Below are 24,620 nucleotides of genomic sequence, written 5' to 3' on the forward strand. Positions count from 1 at the left end.
TCCTGTCCGCGCAGGCGCACTGGCACTGAAAACATGGCGGCGGCCGAACGTGCCTGGGGAGCCGTAGCTGGTGTAGCCCAACTGTGGAGGCGGTAGGTGTCGGCGCCGGGACCAGCAGTTCCCTGTTGCCGCCCTCTCACGGGGAGGGGACTGGTGTCGGACAATAGTCTTGTCCTGACTCCAGAGCCCGAGGTCCGGCCACCTTCCACCGACGTCCGGTCCGGTCCCCTTGTAAACTCAGTGGGGTTGTGGCACCGAAGGGAAGAACGTCCTGGGGTCGTTCCCTTCCCTTTCCCGGGAGGCACATGCAAGGTCACGGCTGGGAGGGAAGTGACTCGAGCCCACCGCCCACGCCTGTTCCTTGGACAAGGCCGTGTCTTTGTCCTCTTCCTGATACCTGTCAGATCCAAGTGTGATTCCTGTAGAAAAGGACATAACAGAAGCAGAAGTTTCAAATGCATTTTAGGAGCAGGGCATGTGGGCCCACCCCTGTTATCCCAGCACTGATTTTACTCCTACAATTTACTCTTCTGGTCTCAAAGGCATGATGTTTTTACTCTTGGGCTATTTTGTTCTTCTGCTGTTCTTTCCCTAACAAGGAGCCTTGGAGGACAATTTTAAGTAAACACTTAAGGCAGGGGAGCTCTCTGTGTTCAGAGCCAGCCTGGTCTACAAAACAAATTCCAAGCTGCCAGGCTTTACACAGTGAGACCCTGTCTCAAAATAAAAAAAAAAAAAAAAAAGCAAATGAAGTCAGAGCTGGAACATTTTTCACTACTAAAATGCCCTTTTATTTCCTTTTCTAACAGTCTTTATTTTCAAAACTCTTTGCTTTTACTTTAATGACACCTTGAAAACACCCAGCCAATGCTCCTAGTACAGAGAGAAATGAAGTTTGACCACATAGATCCTTAATCTTAAGTATTTCCTTCAGCAGAGTTCATACTTGACCTTACATGTGGGCACATATGGGATGGATCAAAGCTTAGACTACTTCAGAGTTTTGCTCAGGGTGCTCGTTCTCTATTTTCTTTCTCCCAATTTTTCCTTTCTTCCTTCCTTCCTTTCTTCCTTCCTTCCTTCCTTCCTTCCTTCCTTTCTTCCTTCCTTCCTTCCTTCTTTCCTTTCCTTCCTTCCCAAAGCTGGGACAAACCAAGGCCTTTGCAAATAATAGGCAAGCCCTATACTACCGAGCTGCTTTCTCAGCCATTGCTTCTTAACTGGTAGCCCAGTTCTCTCCAGGTGGCAGTGGAATGAGACAGAAATGGGGAAGATTTTCATTGTACACATAATTCCCCTTACCTGTTTTTAGTTACCAGACTCTTCTGCTTAGTTTTTAAACATTCTTAAAAGAAAAAGTAAAAAGCCGTCATGTAGCTGAGGAGGATCTGGGACTGCAGATTTAAATCCCTTTGTCAGTACATTATTTCTGTTTCTGATAGCTGGATATTAGTGTGTATTTCCAGTTACCAACCAGATGGGTTTCCATGTGGTTTCCCCAGCATTTTTATTTTATGCATGTGATTGTGTGCCACGTGCATGCCTGGTGCCTAAGGTCAGAAGAGGGCTTTGGATCCCGGGAACTGGAGCCGTGGATAATGATGAGCTACCATGCAGATGCTAGAAACCAAACCAGACCCTCTGCCAGAGCACCAAGTGCACTTACCTGCTGAGAGCCTTCTCTCTAGGCCCTTTACTTCTGATTTTTAATTGTATTATTTGCTGAAGTAGAAACAGTGTTGGAGATAGTAAATTAACTCTCTATTTTTGTTGCTGCTTATGTTTAAATCTTGGCTGTTTTATATATACAAGAGAAGTATAGATTGACTTTAAAAGGTCAGGTTGCTTGCTGGGTGTGACACTCAGGTTTGACTCCAGAAGTAGGGAAGCAGAGGCAAGAATATCACAGATGTTCATGAAGCCACCTAGCTTACGCAGTGATACCTTGTTTCAAAACAACAACAAAACAAATTAGATTTCTTACCTAGTCATTCATTGTTTGTTTCAAGTGTAGGTTCTGTCATGTGACTCCGTACACCTTTAAGAAACAACCTCTGCACCAATATGTACGAAGATTGCCTTTCCCGATGCGTGCATCCTTATTTAACACAGGTACAGTTTAATATCCAAGAAAATTGTGTTGCTGAAACCAATGGAACAGTGCTAGAGCTAATGGTCATAAAACACAAATGTTAAATGTTTCTTTAAAATTTTTTATTACATTCATTTGTACTTGTGAGCGTGTGCCACATTGCAAGTGTGGAGGTCAGAGGGCAGCTTGAGTCAGATCTCTCATTCTACTATGTGGGTTCTGGAGATTGAGCGCAGGCCTTTAGCCTTGATAGCAAGTGCCTTTACCTGAACCATCTTACCAGCCCAAGAATTCGTCAGTCTTCTAGTCAGAGGCTTATTAAAAGGATCCAATGATTGCATGGTAAAACCATACTTCACTATATTGAGTCAGAGGATATTATCTGTAGACTTGTGAAATCTCTAAGTCTTGTAAACACAATTTTTAGAACATAGGTCATTAAATGATTTCTAAAATGAAATTTATTTAAAAAAGAAGAGGAGGAGGAAGAAGTAGAAGAAAGCAGCAGCAGCAGCAGCAACGAGTTAATTTGTGTTTGAAAGAATCATGTGGCCAGGCTATGGTGGCACACCTTTAATCCCAGCACTTGGGAGGCAGAGGCAGGGGGGATGGATTTATGGGAATTAGAAGCCAGCCTGGTCTACAGAGTGAGTTCCAGGACAGCCAAGACTGTTTCACAGACAAACCCTTAAATGCAAACCCTTAAAAAACCCAAAATGCAAACACAAAACTGTATTTTAAGGTATTATTTTCTCTCTGTTTCTATAGGGATAGCTGTGCAACTATAAATTCCTGCCTTTTATCCAAACCTAACATCTGATTTTGAATGTAATTTGAAATGTGAGCACTGCAGTATAATTGGGGAAACTTAGAGATGAGTGTACTGGTCTTGATGTGGTCACTGATCTTGCACACCTGTGGCCATGTTCTGGGGTGAGTCTGAGGGTAGCTGAGGGCATGACTTGAGTCAGGAAGAGCTCTTACCTCTTCTGTTGACTGGAGATGAATTATGGTTGAATCTTTGACTCTCAAAATGCCTTAGGTGTAAATACTGAGTAACTCAGCAGGTCAGGATACTTTAATTGGTTAAAATTTGTAGGGCTGCATTTTGTGGTTTTCTTATCTTTTCCAGTTGGACACCCAGTGATTTCAGTCTTTGACAGTTCCTGTAGCACTTGCTACTCTTGGAAAGGGCTAGGTTTGATTCCCAGCATCCATATGGTAGCTTATAGCCTTCATGACTCCATTCTAGAGGGTCTGATGGCCTCTTCTGGCCTCCGTAGCACTGCAGACACATGCTACACATACATACATGCAAGCAAAACATATATATATATAATGAAAAACTAAATCTTAAAAAAAATCATTTTGTTGTCCATAACTTAAACTGTTTTTTTCTAGCATAACACTCTTTCTCTTTTTCAGTACGATTCATGTTTATTCAAACACAAGACACCCCAAATCCCAACAGCTTAAAGTTTATACCAGGAAAGCCAGTTCTTGAGACGAGGACCATGGACTTCCCTACGCCAGCTGCAGCTTTCCGCTCCCCTCTGGCCAGGTACTGTTTGTGCTGGCTAAAAGGCAGCCTCATAGAGATGGGACATTGTGTTGGCAGGCTGGATTTAGAAGAGATGAGTTGAAATTACAAAACCTTTCTCCTGGGAGTGTATTTGATAGATTGGTAGCATGAATAGTTAAATTAAAAAAAAAATTTTTTTTTTAATTTAAGAAAGAAGTTCACCAAATGGGTGATTATGATAAATTTCTGATCCAAACCTTTATAACTCTAAATGCTAAAAAATTGTTTGTGGTCTGGCAGTGGTGGCATACAACTTTAATCCCAGCACTCGGGAGGCAAAGGGGTCTCAGTGAGTTTGAGGCCAGCCTGATATACAGAGTAAGTTCCAGGACAGGCTTCAGAGCTACAGAGAAATCCTGTCTTGAAAAAACCAAAACAACAACAAAAACCTCATAAAGCTTGTGATTGTGTGTGTGTGTATAGGGAGGGTGTTAGGTTGTACGGATGTGTGATTGTGTATGTGTGTAGGGAGGGTATTAGTTTGTGTGGGTGTGTGATTGTGTTTAGGGAGGTTATTAGTTTGTGTGGATATGTGAATGTGCGCATATACAAAGTCCAGAGACTGTCCTTGAGTGTCATCTATCACTCTCCAGCTTAGTCTTTTAGATAGGGTCCTTCTCGAAACCTGCTACTCACTTACTCAGCTAGACTGATTGACCAGAAGGTTGTTGGGATCCTTTGCCTCTGCCTATCAAGCATTGTCTCATGTGTACTTCCATGCCCAGCTGTTTACATGTCTGCTAGGGATCTGAACTCAGGTCCTCTTGGGCATGTGCTGAGTACTTACTTAATCCACTAAGCCATTTTCTCCAGCACTTTTCAAATGCTTTGAGATCATAGATAGGCATCTCTTGTAGCCTAGGCTAGTCATAAGCTCACCATGTAACTGAAATTGGCCTTGAATTCCCAGTACCTACACTTCTTAGGTATTGGGAATACAGATGGCTGCCACTGTGCCCAGCTGAAAACTCTGATTTTCAAGAACTATGAAAAGATCCCCCTTTAATTTCATAAGTCACTAAATTTCTAGGTTTTCATTCAGAACGGTAAATGACAGTTGTCAGATGTGGCATGACCTCTTAAAATCAATGAGGACAGTTTCTAAGTTCACAAGAAACATGTTAAATGTGTGTCAGAATAATACATGAGTACAACAAGCCTCTTCTGAACCTAGAACCAGAACAGTCATTTATACTGAGAAATGCTAGAGTCAACAAACAATGCTAAATTCTTGCTTGCTTGCTTTTTCTCCCTGCCTCAGCCCTTCCTTCCTTCTTCCCTCCCTCCCTTCCTTTTTCCCTCCCTCCATCTCTCTCTCCCTTCCTTATTTCTTTGTTGTGTGCCAGAAAGTGATTGACTCCTGGACCTTTTACATGCTAAATATGTGTTCTGCCACTTAGTTGCACCTTAACACCAAATGAAGTTTCTGCCCTCATACTGCTTGCTGAGCACATTTAGAAATCAGCATAGATAACTTCCAGTACATAGCCTGCATTCTGTGTACCTCATTGAGGGCAGGCAAAAGTGAAACCCAGAAATAATTTTTCAAGTTTCTAGCTGGTGTGTACAATTTTTCTAACTTAAACAAGCCATTTCTCAGAATGCACAGGTAGAGGATTTATTTTGCATGCTTTTGATACAAACAACAGTTAGAAATGTGTATATTACAATTTAATGCACATACGTGTGTGTGTGTGTGTGTGTGTGTGTGTGTAAAACAAGTGTTTGATGGGTATTTCCATCCTTTGCCCTTACACAACAAGTAAAAGGTGAGTGATTAACAGCACTTGCTACTCTTGCAGAGGATTCAAGTCCAAGTTTCCAGCACTTAGGCAACTCACAACTTCCTGTAACTCCAGCTCCGAGGGGATCCAATGCTCTCTTCTTGCCTTTTTAGACTCTTCATTCATGTGCATACACGTAGATACTCATGCGTACACATAAATTAAAATAAAATAAATAATTCCTTAAAAAGTAACAGTAGGTAATAGACATTCTCATATTTTTCATTTTTTTTATTTAGTTCAGTTTTATTTTGTTCAATATAAATGAAGTCCTCATCACTATTTGATTTCACAGCTCCATACTTTAAAAAAAAAAAAAAAAAATAACTTCAGGAAACATACAGACATACAAGGTTTGTCTGGTTGATGTTTATTAGTCTGGTTGTATTAGTATAGTTGTACACACATTCATGCATGCAAGAAAAACACATAAGTCTAAAAATTAACATTTGCCAAAAATCATACATCGTGTGTGTGTGTGTGTGTGTGTGTGTGTGTGTGTGTGTGTTTTACAATACTGGAGATTGAATCTAGGGCCTTGGGCATGCCAGGCAGGAGCTCTACCAGTGACTTACATAACATGCTGTTTAAGTGAAGAAACCAAGTTATGGAATGCTGGTGCGTTACCCTCCTCGTAATAAAAACAGCACATGACTCCATGAAATTTCCTGGAGAAATGCACACCAGAAAGACAACCTAGGATTTTGATTTCTTGATTGATTTTAACTTTTTATTGTTTCTGCTCTTTTGAGGTGGGTTCTCAGTAGCTCAAGCTAGCCTTGCACTACTGATCTTTTAGCCTCCATTTCTTGAGTTCTGGGATTATAGGCTATGCCATGATGTTGTTTTTCTGTTTTAATTGTAGCTGCTTTTTAAGTTATAGCTATCCTATTTAATAACTGCCACTCCACTGCTACCAGCAGAGGCTAGGCCGCAAGAGCCAGAGCCTGAGGGAATTCTGTTCCCTCAGGCACCAACTCTTTCAAAGCTTCTAAGGAAACATACTTAAATCTCTGCCCTGCTAAAGGACTCAAGATTCAAATTTGAGGTAGAATTCTGCTTCTCAGAGAGGCTGAATAGCAAGCAGCTCACACCCTCAATCTCCCAGGAAATCCTCCTGCTTGTTCTTGCCCCTCCTTGTAGATCCTTCTCCACCTGGCTCTTCCCTGCAACTTCCTGTCAGCTGGTTGCTGACCCAGCCTCCTGACCACAGATGAATTTTATTTAATCAAACACATCTTTGCATCATTAAACAAATGTTCCAGAGCACAAACAAAAGTAACACACCTTAAATTAATATTCTACAACACTATGATGCCTGTCTTTAACCTTTTATTATTGAAATGTTTACATCCAAAAAGAGTTAGTGTAGCCCAATGTGGTGATTCATGCCCATAAACCCAGCACCTAGGTGTCATAGAAGGCCTGGGAGTTTGAGACCAGCCTGTGCTACACAGGGAGCCCCTTTTTAAAACACACACACACACACACACACACACACACAAAAAAAAAAAACCAAAACACAACTTCACTAGGGATCTGGAGAGAGAGCTACTTGATAGCACTGTCACTCAGCATCTATTAGGCTCTAGATTAATTTGTTACCACCACAAAATAAGTAGGAAAAATAATCCTGTTTCTTATATTCATAGAGTTTATTATCTTCAACTAGGCAAACTTTTGTCTTTGCTGAGCTGTTGTAGGGAATGTTTTTGCTTAGCTTCTGAGAAAGGTCAGCCTGTCTTTCCTCTTCCTGAGACCTGGCACTTAGAAATGCCGGCTATCTGCCAAGTGAAGTGAGTAGAGGTGAGCAACTGGGTCTTACTTCTGGAAGGCTTTCAGACGTGTCTTTGTCTGTGGGTCTGTGATGGGGCCCTCTTTTTTCCTGTGAACATGTACTGCCTGTTTTGCATGTGTCACAGCCTTTGCACTGATTGCCAGGTGGTGGACATGTTCAGATGCGGTGAGTCTGCTCTTCAGATCCCTATGGGTCTTTGAGGAACAAGTATGCTGTTGCTCCTGGGCAAACACTAGAGTGAGGCAGGTGGCTGTAGGGTGAGAAGAAACAAGGCTGTCTTGAGTCAACAGCAGTCTAGCCAGGGACAGTCTGCGGAAGTTCTGTAACTTTGCTCTTCACTTCTGCATATGTTTATCTTCTTTCATGACATTTTTTTCTTTTTCTGTACTCACAGGCAGTTATTCAGGATTGAAGGAGTGAAAGGTGTCTTCTTTGGACCAGATTTCATCACAGTTACAAAGGTACAGTTATGAGTATAAAACTAGACCAGCCAGCTTTTAGCTTTTTCTGGGCCCAGTGCCCCTCTGCAGAAGTTTCATTGTTCTTTTGGTTTTCAGTTTTCCCTTCTTTGGTTTTTCATAGTCTTGTTGTGTAGTCTAGGCTGGCCTGAAACCTGTGGCCTTCCTTCCTTTGCCCCCCTGTTGCTGGCATTATAAACATGGTCTACCACACCACCCTAGAATTTTCATTCTTAATGTACTATGGTTTTTAATAACATGGTGATATTAAAATATCAGGTGAGGGGCTAGAGAAATAGCTGCACAGTTAAGAGCTCTGGCTACCCTTGCTTTAGATTCCTATCACCCACGTGGCTGCTCACAACCCTCCATAACTAGTTCCAGGGAACTAGTACTCTCTTCCAACCTCAGTGGTCCACACATATGGTACATAGACACACATATAGGCAAAACATTCATGCACATAAAATAAGTAAATACATAAAAAAAAAATCTCAGGTGATGTTTACATCTTAGATTTGTCAAGCTAATAAAGGGCATTTTCTAGCTGCAGTTAATTATGACTCAGGTATAACTATAATCCAGTAGCCTCACCCATTCAGATAAAACCCTTGAACCACAGAGGACTCAGTGCAGTGTCCAGGATTACAGGGATAGTCCCCAGCAGGAAGAAACCTTGGCAGGGCTAGAATTTCAGCTTCTAGGTCACTAGAATAAAATTTGTTTTATTTTTGTAAAATTTAAGTAAATTAAAATTTTAATATGTGCATTTGTGTGTGTGTGTGCGCGCGCGCACTTGTTCAGTCATGCACATGAAGATCAGAGGACAGTTTACAGAAGGCAGTTTTCTTCTACCATATCCCTCCTTGGGATTGAACACAGGTCACCAGGCTTAGTGATAAGTGCTTTTACCCACTGAGAAAATTTGCCTGCCTGCCCCTAAGTATTTTTTTTTTTTCTAATTCTTTCTGTGAGTTGATGGAATAAAAAGAAAATCAAGTCCATATTATGAGCAAATTACATACGCGTCTGTCAGATGCCATTGCTCATCCTTTTGACACATGTGCACACAAGACTAATTTCAGATATGTGTGTGTATTTGCATGGTTCACTGTCCTGCAGCAATACTGTGATCTGGGCCATGGTGGTACATGCCTTTAATCCCAGCACTCAGGAGGCAGAGCCAGGCGGATCTCTATGACTCCAATGTTAGTCTGGTCTACAGAGTGAGTCCCAGGTCCGTCAGAGATACATGGTAAGACCCTGTCTCACCAGAAAAAAGGAAAGAGTCTTGAAAGACCTGAGATGGTAGTCTGGATTTTTTTTTTTTTTTTTTTTTTTTTTTTTTTGTACTTGGCTGGAAATGCAACATGTTTCTTCAACATGATTATAGGAGAATGAAGAATTAGACTGGAATTTACTGAAACCAGATATTTATGCAACAATTATGGACTTCTTTGCATCTGGCTTACCTCTGGTGACTGAGGAAACACCTCCAGGAGAAGCAGGTAGTGTTGTGTTGGGTAATCAATGCTTACCTATTTTTTAAATTGAATTTCCTACTTCATTCACATTTGCCTTGATTTCAGAACTGACCAGAATATAGATTTTTAAATGTTTTTATTAGAGTATATTAATTATACATAATTATGAGTTTCATTAAGGTGTTTTATACATGTGTGTAATGTGTTTTGATCATAATCACCCTCTGTTACTTTTTCATTGTCTCTCTGTCTCTTGATGATTCTCTTCCTCCTGCCGTTGAGCCCTTCTTCTGTTTTTATGCCCCTTGTGTGAGTGATGCATCAAGGCCTGGTAGGGTTGCTTGTAGGAGCTCAGATAAGATGTTACCTGCTGGAGCATGTGCATCTTCCCAGTGATTCTCCCACTGTAGATGATGTCCTCCTTCCCCAGCAACCATTAACTTCGTGTAGGTCCTCAGGAAGTATGGGGCCTCATGGGACCTGATTCTTTCCATGTTCAGGGACCTGATCTGAGATAAAAATGACAGTTTCAAAAATCATTTTTATCTGACGTTTATGGGTGTTTTGCCTGTATACTACATGAGTGTGCTTAGTACCATCAGATCACCCTGGAACTGGAGTTACAGATAGCACCATGTGGGTGCTGGGAACCAAACCTAAGTCCTCTGAAAGAACAGCCAGATAATGTTCCACAGTTCTCCATCACATTCTCCAGGATTAGATTCCTGCTGCTCTCCCCCAAAGCTCCATGATGCTCTCTGAGTCTTGCTGGTAAAGATGACCCATTTAGAACTGAGCATTCAACAGTCATTTAGTCTGGGCACTGACACTTTTTTTTGTTTTGCATTTTATTTTATTTTATTTTATTTTATTTTATTTATTTATTTGTTTTTGTTTTTGGAGACAGGGTTTCTCTGTGTAGCTTTGGAGCCTGTCCTGGAACTCGCTTTGTAGACTAGGCTGACCTCGAACTCATAGAGATCCACCTGCCTCTGCCTCTGTCTCTCAAGTGCTAAGATTAAAGGCATGTGCCACCAGTGTCCAATGTTGGCACTGACAAGTTATGAGTCTCTGCAGTAGCTTCTACTTACTGCATGAAGAAGTTTCTCTGACAAAGACAGCAGTATTAACCTGTGCACAGAAGCAGGATTATTTAAAAAGGAAATGGGTGAGCATATCATACCCTTTAGTAAAACAGCTGTAGCTTCCCTATAGGGGCCTCTGGCCTCCCTGTCACTGGTTTTTGACCAGGTTACAGCAACAGGTCTGACTTCCTCCTGTAGAGTTGGTCTCAGTTGCAAACTGAGAACTTGGTTACCCCTTATATAAGGCCTCTACTGTTTGACCAGTGGGTACATCTAGCCTGGTTAGTCAGTGTAGCACATGGGGTCCACAGCCCAGTAAAATGGTTGACACAATTGCCCCCCAGCAGCCTGCTTTGAACCTTGTGGCACTGTGAGCTAGCCAGCAGGAAGAGGGCTTTAGCAGGAAGATTTGGTGATTAGCCAAGAGTATGGGAATTTTTTAATCTGTGTGGTATTTGGCTCAGGAACCAATTCTAGGTGGAACAAAGCTTCTTACATAATGTTTTCTCAAGTTTAATATTTGTGTGAACTCTGAATCATTTTGCAAAATAAAAATTATAATTATGAAAAATGTTGAGTGTTTAGAAAAATCGTATATTAGGTGTGAACTTGCTTCCACTTAGATTTAACAGAGATTAGTGTTTTCTGGAAGAGGGTACCAAGAAACAAATAAATGTTAATTTTTTTCATAGTTACTCTAGACCCATTTTTAAGTGAAATAATAAGGACACAAACCAGTGTGTGGTGGTGCACACTTATGATCCCAGTATATGGGAGGCAGAGGCAGAAGTATTGCTGTAAGTTCATGGTCAGCCTGATCTATGTGGCAAGTTCCAAGACAGCCAAGGCTTTCTACTGAGAGCCTGTTTCAGAAAACCAAGGTGGAGGGGAGAAAGAGATGGGAGAGAAAGAAACAGGTAATGTTTTATACCTACCTGCTCCCTTGCTGCTGTGTGCGAGCTTGGTTGTTTGCATTTTACTGTGCCTGTAGGATAAGCTGAAATGATTGGGGTAGGACTAGTTTCTGAGAAGGTGGATATTTTTCCTCGTTGGTGTCTGGTCCGCTTTCTCTGAAAACACACAAACTTTCAAAGGTAACATACATATCTGTATTAACAGGAGTATGGACTGTGCATTGTACACAAGCCAGCCAAAGATGATTTTTGTTTTATGTTTCATCAGGCAAAATATATATCACCTTCCTTGTAGGTTTTTTAGGTTTATTTCTTTGTGTCTGTAGCCAGGATTTTCAAGGGGTCTATCCTGATCAAATCTGATCTCTATCAACCTTGAATGAATCCACAGCCTTTTATTTTCTATGGAAACAAAAGCATAACCTCTTCCCCAATGTAACATATTTTTTGACTTGCATTTTGAAGTTAAGACATTTTTAAAATATGTAGGCTGGTTTAATTTAGTAGTTTTTATAATCCAATGTCTCTCAGCAGCCATTGTTTGCTCATCAGCAAAAAGAAATTAAAGACAACACAATAACATACAGGATCCAGATTCTATGTATTTCCCATTTCTACGTGGCTTATTCATTTTTATACTGCTTTACTTTCTTTAAAGACTTCATTATTTTAAACAATTTATTTGTTTGTTTGTTTTTTATGGCTATCTATACTCTTTTTCTTTTCTTAAGCCTACTCACACTGTTAAACATACTATAACCTGTCTAGATTTTTTTTTTTTTTTTTTTTTTTTTGTCTGTATCTGCTTTACAGCTTATCTGTAACCTTTCATATCTGAAGGAGCAGAATCTTAAACCTCCACACAGTTTAGCTCATGGTGACCTGGTGGCTGAAGCCCACAGGCTGTGGCCAGGAGCCTGGATGAACTGCAAGACTAGGAAGCCATGTTTGTCTCAATTTTTGTGTGTCTGGAACCCCTTTTTTTTTTTTTTTTTTTTTTTTTTTTTTTAAGCTTTCTCAGGTCTTATGTGTAAATACATACCACCATATATAAGTGGATTTTTCTGTCTTGCCAGCTAGCTCTAAAATCACAACATGGAGACTTATTATTATGAAAGCTTGGCTAATAGGTTAGGCTTATTTCTAACTAGCTTTTATAACTTAAACTACCCATTTCTATTAATTTACTCTCTGTTTCATACTTTATTACCTTTACTCTGCCCATGCTCCATCTTCTTCTTCCCAGCATTCTCTCTTCCCTGAAAATACTGCCTAGCTATTGACCATTTAGCTTTTTATTAAACCAATCATAGTGACATATCTTTACACAGTGCAAAGGAACATTCTACAACAGGTTTCCATTCTTTTTCTTGTTTTAGTGTTTTTTGAGACAGTATCTTACCCTGTAGCCCAGGTTGGCCTGAAATTTACAATCCTGCCTCTTTCTTCTTGCTGAGATTATGGGTATGCATCTCCATACCCAGTTTCTGGTTTTTATTCTTAAACTTCAAGTAACTTGTGTTTTATCACAAGTTGCCTTTTTGCTGAGTATAATGTATTTTATTTGAAGATCTAAGTTATTCATTTTAAGCCCGGTGTTAGTCCATTTTGGAATGAATAAATTACAGTTAGTTTGTCCCTTCACTGTGTCACTGCTGGTGCTGATGTGTTACAGATGCTGTTGTGGACATCTGGTGCAGGCTCCTGTGTACTGTTCTTTACTGTGTTTAGCTGTTGTGTTGATGTCCATTACAAACATTGCTGCTGTGGACACTGCTTGTGTGTGTGTGTGAGGGGTTAGTCTTCCTACAGGGAAACAGCAGCTAATTGCTGTGCTCATTAACAGTGTATAAGAGTTTCTGTTTTCTTATACTTTTGTCATCACTTCATGTCCTTTTTCTTTTTTTCCTTTGGAGCTGAGAGACTCTTAGAAAGCTTGGCCTGCGTTCCACTGCTGAACCAACTTTACCCCCAAGAGAGGGTCTCTCTGTGTAGCCCTAGCTGTTCGGAATGCACTTTGTAGACCAGGATGGCTTTGAATTCACAGATATCTGACTGCCTCTACCTCCTGAGTGCTGGGATTAAAATCATATTCCATCACTTCTCCATTTTGCTTTAGGTTTTTTTGAACCAGGGTCTCAGTTTGTAGTTCAGGCTGGTCTCAAACTTGCTGTGTAATGCAGGCTGACCTTGAATTTTGAATCCTCTTGTCTCAGCCCACTAAGTGCTAGGTTTAAATAAGTGTGATCCTCCAGCCAGCTACATTTATTTAAACAAGTATGTGTTAGTCAGGGTTTCTGTTGCTGTGAAGAGATCCCATGATCACAGCAACTCTTATAAAAGAAAGCATTTAGTTGGGGCTGGCTTATAGTTCAGAGTATGGTGCCATGCAGGCAAACATGGTACAGGAGAGGTAACTTAGAGTTCTATATCTGGATCATCAGGCAGCAGGAAGAGAGATATTAAACCTGGCTTGGGCATTTGAAACCTCAAAGCCCATCCCCACTGACACACTTCCTCCAACATGGCCACCCCTCCTAATAGTACCACTCTATGAGTCTTGGGGCCATTTTCATTCTAACCATGCAGTATATTAGGCCTAAAATGGTATCTTCTTTTATTTATTCTTTGTTTGTTTGTCTTTGTAGTTCTAGGGATTGAACTCAGGGTTGTGCACATGCTAGGCAAGTGCTCTACCATTCTTTACGGTTGAGACTGTGTCTTACTAGGTTGCCCAGGCCAACAACTATATACTTCACTCTATAGTCCTGACAGGTCTAACTTACTGTCATCCTGCCTTTGACTCCTTGGGAGCTGAAATCACAGATTTGTGTCACCCAGTCTGGCAACATCTTGTTTTAGATTCATTTCTGTGTTGGTTTTTTGTATCTGGTATCATTTTATAAAGCTTACTCCCAGCATCACACACATATATACTTACACACACCTGCACATGCATACACACACAGACCTGCACATGCATGCACACATGATAAAGAAAAACCAAAATGAAACAGCATTCTTGGCTCAGCTTTGTAAAGTATTTAAAACTTTGTAGAAGGCCTGCATCTGTATTTGATATAGTTATCTTGAAAAGTCACAAATTTGAGAAGCTAAGGATGAAAAAGATACTTCATAAGTAGCTGTGCCTTTCCATCTCACAGTGAAATCAGGTGGTGTCTGTCTGTCTGCTCTTTGGTCCCTGAGACTGTTAGTTTGCTCCTCACAGGCCCCTCCTTCAATTCAGTCCCATCACTATCAGGCTTTGGTGTAGGATGTACTCTCTCCTGCATTACTGAATGCTGAGTGACTATTTTTCCTTGATTTTTCTTTTGTGAACCACATGAGCCATGTCACTTTACCAAATAATGTGTTCTATGGTTTTGTTTTGTTTCTTTTGTTGTGTTTGGATTTTGTCACTTTACCAAGTTATATGTCCCATGGTTTTTTGTTTGTTTGTTTGTTTTCTTTTGTTATGTTTTGGATTTTAAGACAAGGTCTTACTAAATCTAGCTAGCTTGGAGCTCACTATGTAGATCAGGCTGGTCTTGAATTTATCTGATCATCTGTGTGTGATTGGCTGTGCTTTTATGTGAAAACCCTCCTGTTTTAATGCTTATATAACAACAAAATTGTTACTCTTGATTATTTATATGTTTTTTTCTAGGTTCTGAAGAAGATGATGAAGTGGTAGCAATGATTAAAGAACTGTTGGATACTAGAATAAGGTACGTGTTAACCCCCTAGCATCCTCTCTGCCCCCCTCACAATCCAGTGCTGTAGAGACAGCTCTCATTAAAGTAGCATGCTTTCACAGGAGATTGGAGCAGGGCTCCAGATAAATAGTCAGTGTAAACCAACATAGGTCATCACTACAGTTAAACTTAGAGCCTGTGCCTCTCTATTAGTCATTAGTTAAAACTACAGTCTGGAGGGCTAGAGAAATGGCTTAGCAGTTAGAGCACTGACTGCTCTTCCAGAGGTCCATTCCCAGCAACCTCATGGTAGCTCACAACCATCTGTAATGAGATCTGGTGTCTTCTCTGGCCTGCAGGTGTACATGCAGACAGAACACTGTGTACATAATAAATAAAAAACAAAACACTACATTCTGTGTGGACATGGGCAAGAGGAATTTTCCCTCACAGTCAGTGTGTAGAAAGACAGTGGGCTTCATTTTTCTGAACATGGGTTGTACCCATGGAGCAACTGCCCAAAAAAGAGTAAAGACAAGCCAGGCAAGGGGACACTCACCTATAGTCCCTAGGGAAGTTTTAGGTCAGATTGGTACACACAGTGAGACTTTGTCTCAAAACAAAACAAAAATAGAAAAAAACAAGGCTAAAGATAAGACTAGTGGACAGCCTGTCTCCACTTTTCTTACAGCAGGCCATTAAGTCCGGACTTTTAAGAAAATGTTTCCTTCTTTAGGTATTTTAAGAAACAACTTAGATATTTAATAATAAGAGGCTGCTTAAGTGGCAGAGTGTAGTGGCACACATCTTTAATCCCAGCACTCAGGAGGCAGACTCAGAAGGACCAGCCTGGTCTTCAGAGCAAGTTGCAGGGCAGCCAGAATTATATGGAAAAACCCTGTCTCAAAAAACAAAACAAAACAAAACAAAACAGAAAAAAACCTACTGGTTTTAACTTGAAACTGAACAAAGAGAAACTGAAAGAGATCCTTACTAGTGGATATCCTACAACTGGTGTTTAAAATAGGTGATTACAATGTTAAAGAAAGTAAGTGGGAAGATGAAGATGAGGAATTTCTGGAAGAACAGGGGTCTGTGAGAAAGAAGAATATTGATAGAACTAAAAATACAGTGAATTGAGAACTCATTAGATTACTTTCATGTGAAATGTGACACAGCTGGAGAGTGGACTCTTGTTAAAATATAGAACAGTAATAAAGAGCCAGATTGAAGCACACAGAAAGAAGCAATTTGGGGAACAAAAAAAAAATCACAAGGCATTGTGCATGCAGAAAAACACATATAGTATAGTGTCTGAGGATTAATTTCATAGAAGCAAGATAAATGACCTAAATAGAAGGTGAATGTGGACAGAAGTGTTCTAGGTCTTGGCATTATTTGAGACATGATAAAAATAATCATTCATAGTAGAATCAAAAATATGAAGTAGGTATGTTGGAGGTGATGGCAAGCAACAAAACATATAACAAACAGCTATGTAGAAAAGTGACAGACAAAACAGTACTTGGTTAGTGCAAAAGAATGCAGACTAGAAAAAAACGTCTGAGGATTTGGCAGATACATTTAAAAGTACATAGAATGGCTAACAGAGGATGGAGTTGTCAAAATGTGAGAAAGCCAACTATGTGTCCTTATACAGGTTGCATTGCTTAAATATAAAGATAGGAACATTGAAAATAAGGAGATGGAGAAAAGCAGAGCATTTAGGCAATGAGAACAGGAGAGCTATGGGCCTTACAGAGACACCTGAAGACACCCAACAGCTGTAGATACCACCACACAATGAGAGTATTTGTTACCTGTGTCATATTCTAACCATCTAATAACACAACATAGACTGAAAATAAGGGAAGAATATCTGACAGAGATAAAAAGAGACACAAATAACCCACAGTTAAGTGAGGAAATTAACACCTCTATATAACAAAGAACAAAAAGTAATTGGGCAAGAGAGTTTTAAAACTTACTATTTTTTATTTATTTATTTATTTATTTATTTTCGAGACAAGGTCTCACTATGTATCCCTGGCTGGCTTGAAACTTGCTATATATGCACCAGATAGATCTCTAGCTCACTGAGGCCCATCTGCCTCTTCCTTCTAGTTGCTAGAATTAAAGGCATAAACTACCATTCCCAGGCCAAGATAAAGTTTTGAACATGTGGTTAACAATTGGCTAACTGTTGACATATGTATAATGTACTCTGCAAGAATGAAATATTATTTTCATGAGTACCTTTATCAGGCACTAAAGCAGCCTGTATAGAGTTCATGAAGCAGCCCTTTTTTAGTTCCAGAGTTAAATTCACTGAGACTATCAGGTTTTGTTATTTGGTCCTAGCTCTCTTATTGAGCTACACCCCCAGCCTGGGAATATTCCTGAATACAGTGAGCCTGAGTGCTCTTCAGACTGGCTTGTGATTAGACTTATGGTTCAGTGGTAGAGTATTGAGAATACTGAGGTCTGAGAGAAATCATGGTGGACTTAAAATGGGATAATATGGGGCCAGTGGAATGGCTCACTGGGTCAAGTCAGGTGACCAGATTTTCATCTCAGAGACCTACATGGTAGAAGAACACTAACTCCTGAAAGTTGACCTGTGGCCTTCATAGGCACACAGCGGCATATACACACACCCCAAACAAGTAAATTCATAAATTAAATTAATATCTGTATGACCTTTGCTAGGCAGGTTTGATTTTTATTTTTGAGGATACAAGAAAATTAGAAAAATCAAGGAAACGACAATAGTATAATTCTGCCTTTCACATGAAAAGGCAGAGTTTTTTGCTTGTTTCTTTTGTTTTATTTTGTTTGATACAGGGTTTCTCTGTGTAGCTTTGGAACCTGTCCTGAAACTCCATCTTTAGACCAGGCTGGCCTCAAATTCACAGAGATGCGCCTGCCTCTGCCTATTGAGTGTTGGGATTAAAGGCGTGCACCACCACTTCCTGGCCAGAATAGAACATCTTATAGTGTACAGGGCAGACAAGGTGGCAGCTGCTAAGCTTGGTAACCCAAGTTGTATCCCAGAACCCTCATGGTAGAAGGAGAGAGCCAACTTCTACAAGTTGTCCTCAGCTTCCATGTGCATATTGTAGCACATGTGTGCAAGCACGCACGCGCACGCACACACACACACACACACACACACACACACAGACCAAGTATAAAATGAAGTTAAAAGGGCTGAATAGATGGCATGGTGGCAAAGAACACTTATTGCTCTTCTAACGAATCCAGGTTCAGTTCCCAGCATCCGTATGGTGGCTTACAACCACCTGCAATACTAATTCTAGGAGATCGGATGCCCTCTTCTGTCCTCCAAGGGCTCATGCATGTATGTGGTACACACATACTTACACATAAATATTTTTTTTCAAGTTTTTAAAAGACTTTGTAGTATGTGTATGGCAGAATATATAAGAACTACAAATTGACAAAGAAAAAATAAAATAGAGGCTGGAACAAGAACATGGCAAAAGACAGTAACCAGACAGCCACTAAATGTGGAAGAGTGGAGAGTGCACATCCTTCTTACTCATTATCCAAACCAAACCTCCATAAACTCCCTCTTCAAATCCAGCAGACAGATTCAGCCAATCTGATTGATACCAGTGGCTGGTGAGAATAGGAAGCAGTGGAGTGCTCACCTGTTCTGGGGGCATGTAAGGGTGGGTAGTTCTGGGAAAGTATTTGGCTTTGTTTAAATCATTACACTTTTGTTGAAACAGGTTCTCACTCTGTGATTAAGGCTAGATTGGAAGTGAGTTTGTAGCTCAGTCTAGTCTTGGACTCAGTGGCAATCCTCCTGCTTCAGCCTCCCAGTTCTAGGATTACAGACATGGGCCTGCACCCCTGGCTTACAGGAGCAGGCAAAACTCCTAGAGGAGGAGTTTTGCCCTCAAGTATATGCCCAGTCATAATACCCATCCACACCAAAACATGCACAGATGGATCTTTAGAGCCAGGATATGTGTACAACTCAAATACTTAACAACAACAGGATGGCTAATCAACATATTAATGTAGCCATGAGACAGACAGACTCTTATCATACTCAACAAGACGAGTCATACAAATAGGAAAAGAAACTAGATATACATGAGGGCCACTGAGAATGCTCGGCAGGGAAAGTCATCTGCTTTCAAGCCTGCTACCCTGAGTTCCCTTTCCAGAGCCTACATGGAGAAGGAGGTGACTCTGGACAGCTTCACCTGCCCACACATATACCATTCATACACACAGAGATTGATACAAATTTAAGCAAAGTTATGGGCCTGAGGAGATGGCCAAGATGGTAAAGTATTTGTCATGTAAACATGATGGCCTGAGTTCAATCCCCAAGACCCATGTTAAGAAAGTTGGGTATGGGGTGTGTGTTTGTAATCTCAGTTCTTAGGGCAGAAGTAATTTAGCTTAATAAATGAAGTCCTGTTCAGCAAGAGACCCTTCCCCTTAAACCAAGGTGGACAGTGCCTAAGGAACAACACTCAAAGTTGGCTTCTGACCTCTGTACTACACATAGTTATGGACCGTGATCCATGAACTACACACACACACACACACACACACACACACACTCACTACATGCACAAAACAATGAACTATCTTAATCTTTTTCATTGAAGGTATGCATCTGTTCTAAATATGTTCTGAATGTCCTGTGGCCACAGGCCCACTGTGCAGGAGGATGGGGGTGACGTGATCTACAGAGGCTTTGAAGATGGCATCGTGCGGCTGAAGCTCCAGGGCTCCTGTACCAGCTGCCCCAGCTCCATCATCACCCTGAAAAGTGGCATTCAGAACATGTTGCAGTTTTATATTCCAGAAGTGGAAGGTGTAGAGCAGGTAGGCAACATTGTGGTAGTTGGGGGGACCAAGTCTATAATCTACCTATCTTTATTTGAGAAAGCTCCATAGATTGTTCTGTTCTAATTGCAGATGCTATGAAGGGATTCAAAACACCATGCAAGTATATATAGAAGAATATAAGAGTGGAGGAACTCACATAATTTACCAACTTCTTATTCCTCCCTTCACCCCCCAACACCATATTTTCCTTTAAGATAGGTCTTGTGCTACCCAAAGTGACCTTGAACTCCCTATGTAGCTGAAGATGACCTTGAACTCCTGCCTTCCAAATGCTGGTATTGCAAATTATGTGCCACCATACCTAGGCTTTATTAAAATGTTCTGGTGTGTGTATGTGTGCACGCGTGCGCACATATGCGTGCTTATGTATGTGGCTGTGCACACTGGTGTGTATGTGCTGGTCAGAGGATAGCTTCTGGAATTGCTTCTCTCTTTCCATTTTGTGTGGATTACAGGGATAGAATTCAGGTCATCAGCCTTGGCTGCAAGTGTCTTTACCCCTAAGCCATCTTGCTAGTTCCAGTTTTTGTTTAGTGAGACAAATTTCTCTCTAAAATCTAAACTTGTCTGGAGCTTGCTATGTAGTTCAGGTTGGCCTGAAACTCATACTCCTCCTGCTTCAGCCTCCTGAGAGCTAGAATTACAGGCTTGTGCCACTGAGCAAGCATACTGTTGTACAGTGAAATAGTACTCAGTTGGGCTTCGGCTGTAGCATGTTGGAATTTTTTTGTCTAAATGTGTAAGGTTATCCCAGTGACAGACTGCAGTGATGCTAGCTAAGAAGCAAGGCCTTACAGGTTATAAGAGAGGAGAGAGCTATGGAGGTTACAGATGTGAAAAAGTCTGTGAGGGAAGGTGTCATCTTCCAGTTGCTTAGTTGCTCACTTATCTCTGAGTAGTCTTAAAGGCTGGCCTTTCACCCCAGTGCAAGTTCTCATTAGTTCTCTGCTAGTGCAGAGCTTTCTCTGTGTGTCAGCTCTGTATGTATGCATAGCCACCTGAAAGACTAGAAGCCCTGTCTGTACCTTGTGTTTCTCTGCAGCAGCTCGGCTGGGTCTCACAAGTGTCATTTGCACATTGACATTAAACAGGTTCTTGGGACTCTTACTCCAAATTTAGGAATGATTCTTCCTAAATAGGACTTGATTTACAGAATTATTCACTTTAGATATTGCTGAAATTGAATATAAAACATTAATTCTTTTAAAGTAAAATACCAATTTTTAGTTAACCTCAAAGAGAAAGTAGGAGGGGAGAATTCCTCTGTTGAGTATCTCTCTTAAGAATCCATCCAGATTTCCATGGCCATTTTAGTTTCTGTTATGTTTGGTTTAAGTTTTGAGATGAAGTTTTACTCTGCTGCCTGGCTGATCTTGAGTTCCTGGGCTAGAGTGCCTCAGCTTGCAGGTAGCTGGGACTTCTCAGCCACTGTTCCCTGCTCATCAATATTTATCTCTGCATCATTATTCCCCTCCTCCTCATCCCTGATGTCTTTTGAAAAAAAAAAAATAGTATTAGTTGTGGGCTAGTAGATTAACCAAGAGGAAGCATTTTTAGTCACATGTCCAGGGTGGGTATAGAGTTGACTGTTACAAACTTTAATTGCCACATACTTGTAGTAGGTGTGGTAAGGAAAGAAACATTCATAGCTTTTATAACTCTTCCTTTTCAGAGGTGTTGGCCTTTATTATCCAATAATACATCAACCCACAGAAGAACTAGTCTTTTCTTTTTTTCCTTTAAGTATTATTTGTTATCGTTTTTCTCCCCTGAAAGTCTTCATACTTCTTTAGATTTAAAATAAATTTTCATTTGGGTAAAATCAAAATAGTTTATAGTGTTTTTTTTTCTATTTTAAGAAGGGTTTTGTTTGTTTGTTTGTTTTCTTGAAATTTCTTTTTTTAAAAATTATTCTTTCTCCAGGTGGTGGTGGTATACACTAGCCTGGAACTTAGAGATTTGTCTACTTCTGTCTCCCAGGTGTTAGAAATAAAGGGATATATTCCCATGCCCTGTTCAAAAATGTTTTAATTATATTTATTTTATATTATTTAATTGTTTATCATGTTCATGTGTGTATGTATACACACCCCAGTGCACAAAGGAGTCTTGAAATTATACCAACCTGCAGAAGCTCGTTCCCTTTTTCACCATGTTGGGCATGACGATCCAACTCAGGTCTCAGACCCAGCAGCAAAAGTCTCCGTCTTGGAGCCATCTTTCTGCTGGGCCTGTTGGTTTTCCAAGGTCTCAAATTGTCTAGTCTGCTCTGGAACTTGCTGTGTAACTGAAGCTGGCCTTGAACTCTGGATTCTGTGATAGGCATGCACTATCAACCTGACAGGATCCATTTTTTATTAAGTATGTTTACAAGAATAATTCAGTTAAACTTCAGAGAATATACTTAAATAATATGCTTTCAAGAACAAGGCAAGTTAGTTAAATAGATGAAAGTACTCAGTATGCAAGCCTGGCAACTTAGGTTCCATCTTTGAACCCACTAAAGGTGACAGGAGAGATTTGACTTCAGAAAGTCATCCTCTGATCTCCACAAGCATGAGATTGAGGTATGCACATCCCCATCACACTCGCCTCCATCACACACACACACACACACACACACACACACACACAACTTTCTGAAAAGATAAAAATAAGTTACATTATTCTTTTCACTGAGGAATGCCAGCCAGTCACTTTCTGTCTGCCCAGCTGAGACTCAGCTGCCAGGGACCTCTTTTGAGACAAGGAAAAGGTCCTAGTTCTTTTATACATATTTAATTATTCTTACTATCTTAAGATCCCAGGCTTTGACTGAATCTTGTGCTTTGGGCTGTTGATTGCTTTTTTCCTGTTGGAGTGCTGTGCATTGCCATAGGTTATTTCAGGCAGGCAAGGGATGTTAAGTTAAGGAAAATAACAGTTTCTAACTTTTTTCTTAACTCTTGAATTTTTTGTTTTCTGGTTTTAGGTGATGGATGACGAATCAGATGAAAAAGAAGCAAATTCACCTTAAATAATCCAAATTTTCATTGGCCAAAACCTTTGGATTTGACTGTATAAAGACTTATTAATCTCTGCTATGGAAGGTGGTTAATAAAATGTTTCCTTCCTCCAGAATGATATAAATGTAATTTGCTGTACCTCACAAGTTATTTATACCGTCCTGAGTCATTGTCCACACATGTGGATTTTATCTAGGGGTTTCTTTTATTTTTACTCCTCATTTCTGCTGGTTCTTCCTTTGCATGCTATGTGAAGCAGTTTAAAATAAATTTCCTATTTAACTCATTTGCCTTTTTTTTTAACATACAGAAATAGAAAGAATGCTTTTAAAATATTCTAAAAGGACTTAGTTTTTCCTATGAGATATCCAAAATTATTTTTTACTGCAGTTTTTAGTTTATTAAAAAAAAAAGTGCTACATAATTCTGGTTTAAAATGGCAGCTGATGACTGACCCAGGTGCAGGAGCCTATAATACCATGAGAAGCACAAAGAGTGGTGACTTAGTACAGCCTGGGGGGGCGGGGGAGGGGGGTAAGAGGGTTGGGTAGAAGCAGTGAACTGAGTACAGCCCAGTGGGAGGGAGGAGAGCAATGAACTGAGTACAGCCTGGGGGGGGGAAACAGAGCACTGAGTACAGCCTGGGGGGGGGGGAAAACAGCACTGAGTACAGCCTGGGGGGGGAGCAGAGCAGTGAGTACAGCCTGGGGGGGGAAACAGAGCACTGAGTACAGCCTGGGGGGGGAAACAGAGCACTGAGTACAGCCTGGGGGGGGGGGAGCAGAGCAGTGAGTACAGCCTGGGGGGAAACAGAGCACTGAGTACAGCCTGGGTGTTGTGGTTGGGGGAGAGCAGTGCACTGAACACAGTCTTGGTAGGGGGACCAGGCTGAGTGCCTAGGCCAGCCCAGAGCAGCCTGAGGACAGCTCAGCTCAGGAGGGCCTGTCTTATCAGGAATTGAGAATTACTGCACTCTAACAGATCTAGATGGACCATAGAGCCCTTGGTTAACAGTTTTACTGGTTTGTGACTTGTGGTAGGCTGCTAAGTGTCTGCCTTCAAATTAGACAAATTGGCATGTATTTTTCAATTAATTGGATCTAGAAAATAAAATCAATAGGTTGAAACATTTGTTCTGTTAGTGGTTGCCTTATAAGGTGTAATTTAATCAGGTAATAGTTTTTTTGTGCCTGCAATGATGAATGCCTGTCATCCCAGCACTCTAGGGGTGGACAGCAAGGTCAGAGGGTTCAAGTCCATGGGGGCTATGTGAAACTGTCTCAAAGAAACCAAAACATTGGTAATAAACATCATTAATTGTGCTTAGCTAAAATAAAAATAGAAACAAAAGTTTCCCAGAAATGTATAAACTATTGTTGTATAAGTATTACTGAAAATGCTTTATAAAAGCCAGGTTCAAACTAGTGAAGGCAGGAGGATCACAAGTTCAATACCAGGTTTGGCCTCTTAGCAAAATCATGTCTAAAAAAAATCAAGAGAAAGATGGGAGAGAGAGTTACCGAGGATATTATACTGATAGGATGTTTGAGATATATATATATATATATATATATATATATATATATATATATATATATATATTTCATTCATTCCTAGGTTTTACTCCCCAGCCCAGAATAGAAAAACAGTAGTGGAGGCCAATACTAGGTATTTGAAACCAGGATTCTTGGTTATTAACAAGATAGGATCTGATGTTCCTTGCTGATGGTGTAGGGTAAAGTGCTCTGCAGAATGCTCACAGACTTTTCACTAGCCATTTAATTTGAAATGCTGGGTAGGGGGCTTGTATATAAAGTCATATGGGAG

At 40.5% G+C, this 24,620-nt stretch overlaps 1 protein-coding gene across 1 annotated transcript; it reads left to right on the plus strand.

Annotated features, from left to right (window-relative positions):
• The first annotated feature begins 9 nt into the window (after nt 1-9).
• On the plus strand, nt 10-23,079 carry Nfu1 (NFU1 iron-sulfur cluster scaffold). Its single transcript, XM_051203445.1, has 8 exons — nt 10-92; nt 2,015-2,112; nt 3,518-3,653; nt 7,651-7,717; nt 9,108-9,222; nt 14,865-14,925; nt 19,590-19,764; nt 22,760-23,079. The coding sequence occupies exons 1-8, from the start codon at nt 34-36 to the stop codon at nt 22,802-22,804; spliced, it is 756 nt and encodes a 251-aa protein (XP_051059402.1). The 5' UTR covers nt 10-33; the 3' UTR covers nt 22,805-23,079.
• The last annotated feature ends 1,541 nt before the right edge of the window (nt 23,080-24,620 follow it).

The sequence above is a fragment of the Phodopus roborovskii genome, unplaced genomic scaffold (genome assembly GCF_943737965.1).
Source record: "Phodopus roborovskii unplaced genomic scaffold, PHOROB, whole genome shotgun sequence".
NCBI lineage: Eukaryota > Metazoa > Chordata > Mammalia > Rodentia > Cricetidae > Phodopus > Phodopus roborovskii.